This window comes from Parambassis ranga, chromosome 2, assembly GCF_900634625.1.
Source record: "Parambassis ranga chromosome 2, fParRan2.1, whole genome shotgun sequence".
Lineage (NCBI taxonomy): Eukaryota > Metazoa > Chordata > Actinopteri > Ambassidae > Parambassis > Parambassis ranga.
The window spans coordinates 30,759,526-30,771,579 of record NC_041023.1 but is presented as its reverse complement, the minus strand read 5'-3'; the positions used below and the strand labels follow the sequence as shown (position 1 = coordinate 30,771,579).

The 12,054-nt window shown below is 41.0% G+C and overlaps 1 protein-coding gene across 2 annotated transcripts; it reads left to right on the top strand.

Annotated features, from left to right (window-relative positions):
• Positions 1-145: 145 nt before the first annotated feature.
• Positions 146-8,909, top strand: mettl25 (methyltransferase like 25). 2 transcript variants are annotated; one of them, XM_028400127.1, is made up of 12 exons: positions 146-425; positions 762-947; positions 1,118-1,224; positions 1,395-1,961; positions 2,246-2,393; positions 4,741-4,835; positions 4,947-4,976; positions 5,468-5,541; positions 6,230-6,323; positions 6,472-6,546; positions 6,984-7,024; positions 8,374-8,909. In XM_028400127.1, the coding sequence occupies exons 1-11, from the start codon at positions 209-211 to the stop codon at positions 7,014-7,016; spliced, it is 1,626 nt and encodes a 541-aa protein (XP_028255928.1). In that variant the 5' UTR covers positions 146-208; the 3' UTR covers positions 7,017-7,024; positions 8,374-8,909. The 2 variants fall into 2 exon arrangements, with proteins under 2 accessions (XP_028255928.1, XP_028255927.1); XM_028400126.1 differs by having other exon boundaries at positions 6,953-7,024.
• The last annotated feature ends 3,145 nt before the right edge of the window (positions 8,910-12,054 follow it).

Here is a 12,054-nt window from a genome sequence, read left to right as displayed (position 1 = left end):
TTCTGTGTCATAACGTATCATCTGTATTATTGTTTTTTGATAAAAAATGTTTTAAACCTACCTTGAATGTATATTTAATCTATTTAATATAAAATGAAAACGCAATGACGCAATCGATACGGCTTTTTCGACTGCTAATATCTGGCATACGTCAGCAGTGGTAGACTTGCATGCTACACTCGGGTTCTCTGTCAAACAGCTTTTTAACATGAAATCCTCCTCATACAGCATCACGGAAATTCAACAGCGGATAGATAAGGTCAAGCGGTTCCTGTCAATCACCCTCAGCATCGCTAATGCTCACACTGTGGAGTTTTACACTCAGGACGTGTGGAAACGGTTCGTGGCCGTGTCACCAGAGGAGGTCCTCTTAGCTGTCACTTCCTGTGGTGACCAGCAGAGGGAGCCACAGCTCAATGGACCTGGTAATTCGTTTTAGATTATAGTAGGGACCTGATTTAAAATTAATTTAGAAATTAGTAACTAATATTTTATGGGCATATTATAAACGTATATTTAAGCAATGTTTATATTTGTGGATAGAAAAGAAAATTAATTAACTAAAAATCTGTCTGTGTGGATGTTATGATGTTTACAGTCTGGATAGCTGTCATGTTTTTACTGTTCTCATTAGTAGCTTTGAAACAACAAATACAACTGTACTGTACCTGAGTTCTACTTTTAAAAAATCATTTTTACATGAAGTTCCAAACAAGTTTGTGCAACATTATTAATATTTTTCTGTCTGTCATCCTAATCAGATAATCCCAGGACCACATTTGGATTTTGCAATGATTCAAGCCGGCTGGTTGATATCCATGAACTTTTACAGGCGGCCAAGGCTCACTCCCTCTCTGGCCTTGGAGTCTGTATGAGCAGAGATGAGCTACTACAGGACCTCAGACAGACCTGGTCTGAGTCTGCTGGCGCTCCACCAGAACAGATAGGTAAAGGAGAATGAGTGGGCTGTTTCTGCTTCGCATTGCTTCATGCTGAGGATATTAAACTAGTGAAGGATTGTCCAGCTGAAGTCATGACCATAACTCAGGTATTGTTGCAGGGATGGCTTTTTTTAGACCTTTGCGGGGAAGTGATGGTTTTTATTTTGTCTGAACAGGTGCTGAGTTGGAGCCAGATGAGTTTATGAACTCTAAGAAATCCCATGAAGTCCAGTCTATGTCCAATGTGGTGGCTTGTTTGGCCCATCTATGTGGAGTTAAACAGGTAGAGTAACAGTTTCTCAGGGCGTTCCTATAGGGATACATCCTGTGACCATTACTATTTTAATCTATCAAATGTTTTGTTTAAGCAGACGATACTGTGATTTACTGCTCTGTCTTTGCATCAAGGGTCTTTGTCAAAAATACCATTTAAAAACTAAATATTTTTCTCAGGTGATAGATGTGGGCTCAGGGAAGGGCTACTTAAGCTCCTTCCTGTCTCTTCAGTATGGTCTACGGGTCTATGGCATCGACTCATCCAGCACAAACACTCATGGTGCTCAGGAGAGGAACAGGAAGCTAAAGAAGTTCTCCAGGGCCTACCAGAAGCACACCAAGGCAACCAGGACACAAGCAGAGGCCAGACATTCACCCGAGGAGGAGCTAGCAGCCATAAAACCTCATCTGAATGAAGACAAAGACGTTTTATATGAGACCGGGGTGGAGGAAAGGGTGTTAACAGGCTCGTCAGATGTCGACCCAGTGGGGGAAAGGCTCTCAGAGGATAATCCAGAAACAGAGGAGCCTTTCCTCAGCGCTTTATCAGTGGATGTAATGCAGCCTACATCCTCCAGAGTTCCCCCGAGTCAACTCAGTGACGAAGAGAGGGAGAGGAGGAAGAGGGAGAACCTGGAGAGGAAAAGTCAGAACCGACCCAACAGCACCAGCACTGTGTTTTCCCCACTCACATCTTACGTTACTCCAGAAACCGAACTACGAGATCTCATCGATGAGTTAGAGGTGAGCAAACCCAAAGAATAAAGAAGGAAATGTCAAGAGTAAATTCAGTGTGGTGCAGACAGGAGGCCCGCTGTACAGTAGAGCAGCAAAGATTCCCACAGCAGCTTCTAAAATTACAAGTCTGTCACGGCGGCTGGAGTTTGCATTAAGTGAAGCGAACTGCGGGATGTGGCTGCGGCGCCAAAACCTGCAGCGTGTCATTATCAATAAATTTTACCATCGATCCCCCCCCCCCCCCCTCCACTCTTTTCTTCTTCTGTTCTTTCCTTTCTTCAAATCCCCAGGATGCGGTCATGGTCGGCCTGCACACGTGTGGAGACTTGGCTCCCAGCACGCTCAGGATGTTTGTGGCTAAACCAGAGCTGACCGCAGTCTGCAGCGTGGGCTGCTGCTATCACCTGCTGTCTGAAGAGTTTGACCCGGCTGGACAGGGTAACCATGCACACACACACACAGAAATACAGTGTCTGACTCCACAGTCTTTCTTTGCTTTTGCACTCACACCTCAGACACCTGCAGCGTCTACATCACTCTGATCTTATCTGAATTGACGTATCATGTTCCCACATAAACACTTCCATGATAAACAAGTCAAATGTTCCGCTAAGAGTCCGGAGATTCGGCCAAGCTGGCCTTCTGGAAATTGACTTGAGCTCAGAAGGCCGCTGTTAGAACCATCATAGCGGATTTATGGATTTAGGATGGCTGCTTAAGGCCGTTGAAAATTGGAATTTTTTGACCTTTTTATTTAGAAAGGGAATCATTTGGAAAGGATTGATTCTCCAGCTTGTGTGTAGTATTTCATCTTCAGCGTTTTTACGGCCTGGACTTCCACTCCGAGTAGGCTTTTTTTTGCCTCTGCCCTCCACTCGACAGGTGCCAAAAATGCAGGATCATACACTGATATCATCCCTGTTTCATGTGTTCCTTCACTCCGCAGTTTATGAGGTATGAAATCGTCTACATGTGTCCTCATGCTGTAACTGTAGCCTCTGCGCATCTACAAGAAAGAACCCTTGCTAAAGTCGATACAGTATCGCGTCATCTCTTGTTAACAGCGTGACCTTCGGCACTCACGTCATCAGGGCCCGTCGCCGTGACAGCCAGCTGCGGAAAATGATATCATGACAGCTGATTGAAAACACTCCTTTCCACGCTTGTTTTTTCAAGGCTGATCTTTTTAGAGTGAATAAAGGCCTTCACTGACACACACACTCACACTCTCCTGTTAGCCTTACAGTGCAGTCTGGGCTTCAGGCCAACAGCTGTGGTGGTCTGTTTAACCCTAAAAAAGGATCTGAAGAGCTGAAAAAAAATAATTAAGGCAAAATGTTAGCTGAATAGCTAACAACCAGCTAGCCCTGGTGTATACTATTGTGTAATACCACTTTGCACCACAAGAGGGCATCACTGTAGTGTCTAGTCTACCTTCAGTCCATTATTTTATATTTAGTTTGGTAGCCCAGCAACCAAACTAAATATTATTATTCATATATTAATACTAAATATTATTATTCATATATTTTGTTATATTCTGATCTTCTTTTTGTGACTTTTAAACGAGGACCTGAGTCCTAATTTCATATGTAAATGTGAGGATTAACAGGAAGCTAGGTTTAGCTAGGTTTAGCTCGTTTAAAGTAGTTATGGTTTGCTGCCCAGTGTGACATCACAGGGATAAGAACCCTTTTCTGTTTAAATGTGTATTGTTGTGCCAGCACAAAATTCATACTCACTTCCCTAAAGGGGCGTGGTCATCTTATTAACATTTAAAGCAACAGACAATGAAGCATCGTATTTAGGCAAGGGTGTATTATCCATGTCTAGTACCAACGAGTGGGAGTCCAGACTTATTTACATACAGCAGCTCTAAGATAAGCACAAACAGTCCAACTCTAGACTGTTTGCACCTACGTCTCCAGTCTACTCAAACACATCAGAAATATTTGTCTTTCTGTATTTCAGTGCATTTACACAACCACGTTGTGACGTGGACTTTGTGGCCCAGCTGCTATAAACAGCATTGCATATGTACTGTAATCTGCCATTCACACAGGAAAGGCTTATCCACTTCAATTACCTCAGCAGCCACGTGTCAGAAGCTAACCTGACTGCTAATGTGTTAGCATGTCCAGGGAAACTGTCCACAGCTCTGCATGTTATTATTAGTGCTTCCTCTGGCTGCATCCCTGTGGACTCACCCTGCCTTGGCCTCACTCACTGACCCTGTTTAGAGATGACATGAGAAGGACGACAGGCTGTCATGTAGGCACACTCACTATCCTTCCACTGGGAAGTGTGTGCCAAGAACTGAGGAATGTGCAGTTTTTTCTTTACAACAATCAAAGATCAACTATTCTGACTTCTTAAATCTATAATATATCTATACTATATTTTATTGGCATCAAAGGTAAGAATTTGAGAAGTTAGCACACATTTAGCCACATGTATGTTTAAGGATGATTACTGCTATGCTGCGCTTGGTGTGTTTTTCTGCTTTAGCGTCTATGCTAAGCTAACAGCTTCAGATTAATTGGATACATATGACCGTAATATCTCATCTGACTCAGGAAGACAAAACTAATAATTTCCTGAAATAATGAGAAATTTTCAGAGCAGTTCAAATCCATTTTAGATGATCCAAGACAATCACAGTGAAAACCAGCTCATGCATTTTACTGGCAAATATTTAAATTCATTCTCACTGATGAAAGCAGTTTGAAAAAACTCCTACTAATCAATTAGTTTATTCCCATTATCTCTGTGTGTTCCCCCACAGAGTGTTTGGAGAGCGTGTGTGGTTTCCCTCTGAGTCAGTACCTCCGCAGCCAGTCCTGGTTCTGTGGCAGGAATGCCAGGATGTCGGCATGCTTGGTGAGTTTGCATGATGAAAACACAGGAGCACAGCAGCATCTTTCACAACATAAATGCAATGTTTAGACTGTTCATTTACAATAACAGCTTATTTTCTTATTTTTCCAACAGGCACTGGAGAGAGTTTCCCTTGGCCAAGGGGTAAGCACTCACTGTAATCAATATGATAAAGTGAATGTCGTCATTGCAAAGGAATGGGAGATGAACGCCTTTCTCTAAAATAAATCCATCAAATGATTTCAAAAACAACCACCCTGGACTGCATTATCTTCTGCATGCATTCAAACAATCAGGCCATTAATTCTGCTGTTGTTTTAACATGCTGATTGACTGCAGTGTAATTGTTTGAAATGTAGAGCTCGGAGGATCCAGGCCAATCCTGATACACGATACCCACAGCCATGAATATGGAATGTTTATAAATATTAATACAATCATGGAGAGATTGATTACTAGCTGGAACAGAGGTCTGAATCCAAAAACAGCCTTGATTGCTTGGTAGTGTTGCATTAAGTTTGGAAAGTGTCAGAAATTTTCATCAGCCATTTTCGCACGCACACACACACACACACACTGGACACACATACAGTAAACTGCTTCATGTTAAGTCATATAAATATAATTTTCTACAGATTCAGATGGAGTCTCTGTTCTATCGAGCAGTCCTTCATGTTATCCTGAGGGACCATTACAGCTCCTATAAAAGGTAATTACAATGAGAATTTAAAACGTTGTTTCATCATCGTGAAGAGAACAGGCTTTGAGCTTCCATAGAGGGGTTTGGATGGAGTCTGGTCTGAACTAGAGAGGAAAACCTTTTGTTTCTGGTTTATAATGAACCAAGGCTGGCCAACAGAAGTCACTAGAGTTTGTAGTAATGGAAGAGCTAGAAAGACAACAGCAGCAGTGCTCATCTTAAACAGGGCCTTTCACAGTATTCACTACATAATTAATTCATTATTAATTATATCTTTTAAATTAATATTTTTAAAAGAATTTTGCTAAATTATTATGATATCTACAAAATTCATCAAATCATGACTTTACATATTTTCTAATGTTATTTCCAGACATACTACTACGCCTCTGGATCTTCTGGACCAGCCTTCTGTAGCAGTGCTGGTGATCTCATAGACTGCACTGAAGCTAAATGCTAACATGAGCTATTAAATTCACAATGTTACTGGCAACCAAAGGACAAGGACACATGAGGAACTGCTGTTCTTAAATATTTGGCATATATAATTTATATTACTTCCCTGTTGCCCTATGACCTCCAATCTAATGTCTAACCATCCATTGGTTTTCTCTAAAAAGCATGTATTGATCACTGATTGCTCCTTTTAGAACTGTTTGTCAAGGAGAGTGACGGTAATTTATTTAATGCTCCGCAGTGAGAAGCGCGTTGGGAACGTCTACTCAAAGGCAGAATCGTTTGTGGACTATGTCCGTCGAGCCCTGCGCAGACTGGAGCTGGATGAATCAAAGGTCAGAGGCAGAACGTTACTGTCATCTTACAACATGAACACGAGGACGGGGGGTTTTGTCTTATGTTGCCAACTGCTAACTATTTTTAAATCTTCCTCACACTTTTGACAATGACTCACACACACTCTCTCTCTCTCTCTCTCTCCAGCTGTCAGACAGCAACATCCAGGATTACCATGACACATACAGAGTGAGAATGGACGAGATGCATGCGTTTAACATGGTAAGATCTCAACACAGCTCTGAAAATAAACTGCAGAACCTCTGCTAAAACATCTTGGTAAATCTTTCCTTCCACAAAAATTACAGACACTTAAGTGAGATCATTGTAGTCTGTGGAGAAGTAATGGTGGGATATTTGTAGGGAATGGGAAGACCACATTGTGGTGTTAACCAGCATAATAGATTTGTTCTGTGACAGTAAACAGTGAAATGGTTTTTGGGAAGTCATTAAGGTCCATTCATGTTTTCCTTGTCTGTTATGTTAGCAGATTATTATGAGAACCTCTTAAATCTAACACAGAAAAACATGGAGGCCTCCTGTGGATGCTTCTGAAAGTCTGCACTTTGTAGCCACAGGAGGCTTGTAATGGAGGAATTAAATCTTTCATGTTGTCTTGTCACCACAGTTGAAAGTGACTCTGGCTCCCTCTATTGAAGGCCTGCTTCTTCTTGATCGCCTCTGCTACTTGAAAGAGCAGGTGAGTTCACTTCAGTGCTCCTTCTAAGATCACACTTTGGTTCTTCTTGGCTCTCCTGAACTCTCCATGTGACCTGTGGCCCAAATATATTAATTCTTGCTATCATACAGCTTGACTCATCTTGATAATTTTACTTGATCAGCTCTGAAGAAATCTCTGAAGAAAATCTGGCGACCTTATGTTTGATTCAGACCACTGAGAGTAATATAGGTGTCAGCTAAATTAAAGCCAGCCTGCAATTTGTAGTTGAATGTTTTCGCAGCCAAACACAACATGCTAATCTTTGCTGTGAGTCACTGTGATGAGATATGTACGATTAGAGCGCTTTGAAGCTCTGATTACATGTGATCGAATGTCACATGGACTTCCTTAATAGGGTCATGTAATCAAAGTATGTAACATCATTAGCTGTAAGAGTTCTCCAAAGAGGAGGAGCAAAGGGGGGGGGGGATGATGGATGTATGTTAATGTGATCCATGTGATGATAACTGTACTAAAGCATGTCCTGCCTGTGTATTTGTAATTGTAACTGTATTCAACATATTGATTGATATCTTCAGGCCTGTTAGCTGTAGTCCAAGAATTTTATTCCTCTGTTGGTGGTTGGTCTATCGACTGCTATGTTCCTAATTGTAACAACGATGAAACAATAGGAAGACCTTTCTTTTCTTTAACTAGTCAAAATTTTAATCTCACAAATGGTTTATGCTATTTACACCCAAGTGAGATGAGTCAACTAAGTCCATTGCATATTATAAGGATTTCCCTTCTGGGTGTAAATAGCATTGATGAGTCGTCATTAAATTAGATTGGTGGCTGCTTGTTTTATTGATGTTAGACACTTGGGTGCTGGTTACTTGTCTCGGCCAAGCTGTGCACCTGAGTGTAAATAGCAGTATTAATAATTCAAGCCACAAACATCTGGTCGCACGCTACACACCTAGAAGTAAATTGCAACACTGGTGATGAAATGAAAATAACATTGGTGGGTACAAATATGTCAGATTGTTGGACTTCTGGGTGTAAATAACATTGTTGGCTATCGACATATGTGTGCCCTTCTCTACAGCTGTGCTGTACACCTGAGTGTGAATGGCAACATGGGCTTTGCCATTAGCATTGGCTACAGACACCAGGGTGCAAATAGCATCTGCTGACTAGTTTTGCACACGAACAGGAATCCAGTTCAGACAACATCTGAACAGTCCTCTGAGGATTCAGTAGAGTCTTTCATAGTGGAAACATCACACAGCAGAGGGAGCTCAGGGGAGCCAAACTTGTAGAAGAAGCTTGGTTGTGATATCCATGTGTCTTATTGTTTTATGGTTGTATGTCTTTATGTTCTGCAGGAGGATGTATCATTCTCTGCACTGGTGCAACTGTTTGATCCCCTGCTGTCACCGAGATGCTACGCTGTTGTTGGACTGAAGGGATACAGCAAGAGATAAACATATGCACACGATTATAACGCAACCCATTCAGGGTTCATGATTGTGTCAAGCAAGTGTACTTGAGAAGTTATTGTCTGATGTGTGTAATCACATGTATGATTTCATCTAAATCCTGCACTTTATACAGTAACATCATGTAGTGTTTTATTAGAGTTGACTTTGAAAATATCTGAAATGTTTCCAGTTCTCAGTCCCTGACCCCGCACTACTCTCAGAGGACAAACTCATGAAAAAACACCTGGAAAAACTGTCCGGCCTGTTTGATTGAATTATACATATTTCAGCTTTTTTTGTCTTTCTGTTTGAACAACTCTTGAGAAAACACTTGTTTTTTTAAGGACCATTCTGGGAGCCAGGGGCATTGTGGGATTTAGGGAGACTTGGATCCCTGGGCAGGTCTGGAAAGCCCATTTCATGTTCCCAAAACCAACGGAAGCTGGGGAAAAGACAGACGGGACAAGAGGCGCCCTTGACTGACTTGTTTTTTAAGTCTTTGCTTTTGCTCTTTTCTTTCTCAGCTAATATATCCTTATTACATTTTCTACTTTTTTTAAATATAAGGAGCTGATGCGAGGTCTTGTGACATAAACTCAGATCATTTGTTCCACAACCCAAAAATATTGATCTAAAAATGATACAAAAATATAAAAGAGGAGTGTTATTGTGTAGACAATGTTCACTATCACAGAAACTGCAATTGTAGGGCTTAATTTGCACTTTTTGGACTCATTGCTATCTGTGAGTGAGTCACTGCGATGTGTGGGCTTTATGCACACGTATTCACAGCAGTATACGCTCACACAGATGTTGACTGTATGAGTAAGGCATATCGACAGGCAACAAGCATGGGAGACAATTACCCACAATCTCACGGCGAGAGAGGAGAACCACAATCATCTGTGATTATGTGATGCTCAACAGACAAATATAACAAACACATTTTTGCTAGTCTTGCAAAACACATACAGACCAAGTTACTCATAATCCAAGGTACCAAAATAACGCATCTACAATGTTGTCAAACTTATATCTCACAATTCAAGTTGTGTGATACGGTGTTTTTCACGGCCAATTATTTTTGGCACAAATGGAACACCATAACATACTTAAGCTTTAATACTACAAAATGCCTGCCATGGTAAATATCAGGATGTGTTAAAGATTTAGAGAAGAAAGAATTAACGCAAGTCATTTAAATAATCACCATGACATTGTTACTTTTACCCCAACTTACATGGTGAAAATGGCGGGAAGGAGTAGTAAAAATGTCACCTATGTAATCCAAATACTCAGTGCTGAAATGTATACAAATATTTTGCTCTGTGTGTTTTCCAGCATCCACCACAACCAATTACGGTACCTAAATGAGCCCGCCTACTGTGCAGCACTGGTACCATGCATTTGTTCCCATCTACCACTCACGTGTATTATTTGTCACTGCAGCCGCAGCCGCCTTCACATCTGTTGGCCATTCATAGCTTTTGTCAACGTTGCCGTGGTGAAACTGTGTCCCAAAGCTTTATTTTTATCCCAGTAAAGACAGATGGTGAGGCTCTCCCCCTGTGCCATGTTTGGATCCAGCACCATGTTTCGCGCTGACAAGCCCGCTGCAAGCAGCCAGACCAGACTGACACGAACACAAGCACTCCTACATGTGGATGGAGCTTGTTTGGGATATAAATGCTGCCTGGTTTTGTTGTGGCAGAATGAGTCACGTCCTTTTGACCTGTCTTATCCTTGATGCTTGCACGCACACTTGCACACATACATGTAAACACTTCCAGCTCCCACATAGAAGACAAGAAAAACGACACGATGAAAGGCCTGAGTCTAACACACTAAGCTACAATTTCCTGACTTTGCACTTAGAGGACAAAGGCTTTCAGGATGTGATGAAGACTCACAGACAGAAATGGTCTGCATGAAGGATCCTGCGATGCATTCTGTCCTGAGATGACTTTTCATCATAAGGTAGGAACAAGAGGAAGTAAAGTGGAAGTGACTGCATCAACACTTAAGCTTTTAGCTGTGATCACTGTTTCTCATGGTGGACTTTGGGTGTAGTACAAGTTCCTGCCACCCTCCCTGATTTCATTCCCCTAAAGATTTCAGATGAATGAAAGTTAAATGAAAGATTGCTTTTTTTCTTCTTGTGAATGAGGAAAATGATTCTTGGTCCAAAATAATCATACAAAGGAAGTGGCAGCCTTTATCAGACATGAACACAACTTGAAAATGAGGAAAGGGAGTGGGAGAGAGACGTGGGCCACTCGGAGTGATCGTTTGTGAAATGTCAGGAAACGATGGTGGTGAGTGATACGGAAAGGTCTCTGCTCTCATCCTAACAGCTTCCATCTCATTAGTATTTCCTTTCCATCCTAATCTAAATAGAAAAAAGATAATAACAAAAGTGCTAAGCTAAAAAATGCCTGTCACTTGCTAAAATAACTTAGATTTGCTTGAAGACACAGGATGCTAATGTTACCAAAGCTAGCCATAACACAAGCTACATATTGTTAAGTTAAATATATACTGTTAACTTTTTTTAGTTACTGAGGCAGGGCAGTGCTGCTAAAAAGAAAAGAAGGCATTTCATTGGACACAAGAGTCATACACGCCCACTAGTGCAGGATGAGTCATCAACAATGGTTTTATAGTTTTCTAAAAAATAACCTCTAAAGTCACATCAAGAATATCTAAAAATGAATTTGATAGTGCGACTCTTTGATGTGTTGTTTGGGCAGACAGCTATCAGTGAGAGTGTGCCCTGGCTGTCTTCAGCATCCTCCTTCAAATCACAATCAGACATTAGGGGATTTGGCTGGATGATACTCTGGGTTCACACTGCTCATTTTAAATTAAAATCACTGTTATCTTCTGGTGTTTATCCTCTGAAGACTCTCATGGACACAATAACTGCATTTTACACCTGTCAGCGGTGTATCCGAGGGAGTGTAAACAGGAACGTCTAACTGTGTAAACGTTTGAGCCTCAAAGCGTGCCACAGCGAGGAGCCACTTTACTGAGATTAACGGACGACGTGAAACGCAAATAACAACTCTTGTCTTTATGATTCATATTTTCCATTAATCTCGCCCATTCTGCTGGAATGTTGACCAGATTAATATCAAATTAGTTCAATCTGAAACATCTGGCTAAACAGAGGAAACAAGAAACATTGTTATGTGTGGTCCGAGGAACGTCCTACTCCCAACTCTCACTGGAAAACAGTGAATGTTTTTATTAATATATCTTCAAATATATAATGACATGTTTTGAAAGATCCCTAATTTGATAATGTGTAAATGATATAAATTCAGATTTCATTAGGTCATTTACAATCAGTTGACACAGACTAGAGGTGACAGAAGGACACTGAAGAGAAAAACTAAATTATCTCTATTTTATGTGTCCTTTGGATGTAAAAATGAGTTTTCATTGACTTTTTGACTGGATTACAAAAATAGAGGAACCAAACATAAGACACGTGGCAGGATAGAGAACAAAAGGCTAATGTTATGAAACTAACCAAACATAAAATAAATTTTCCACAGAATTAAAACAGCAAACCAAGCCCAA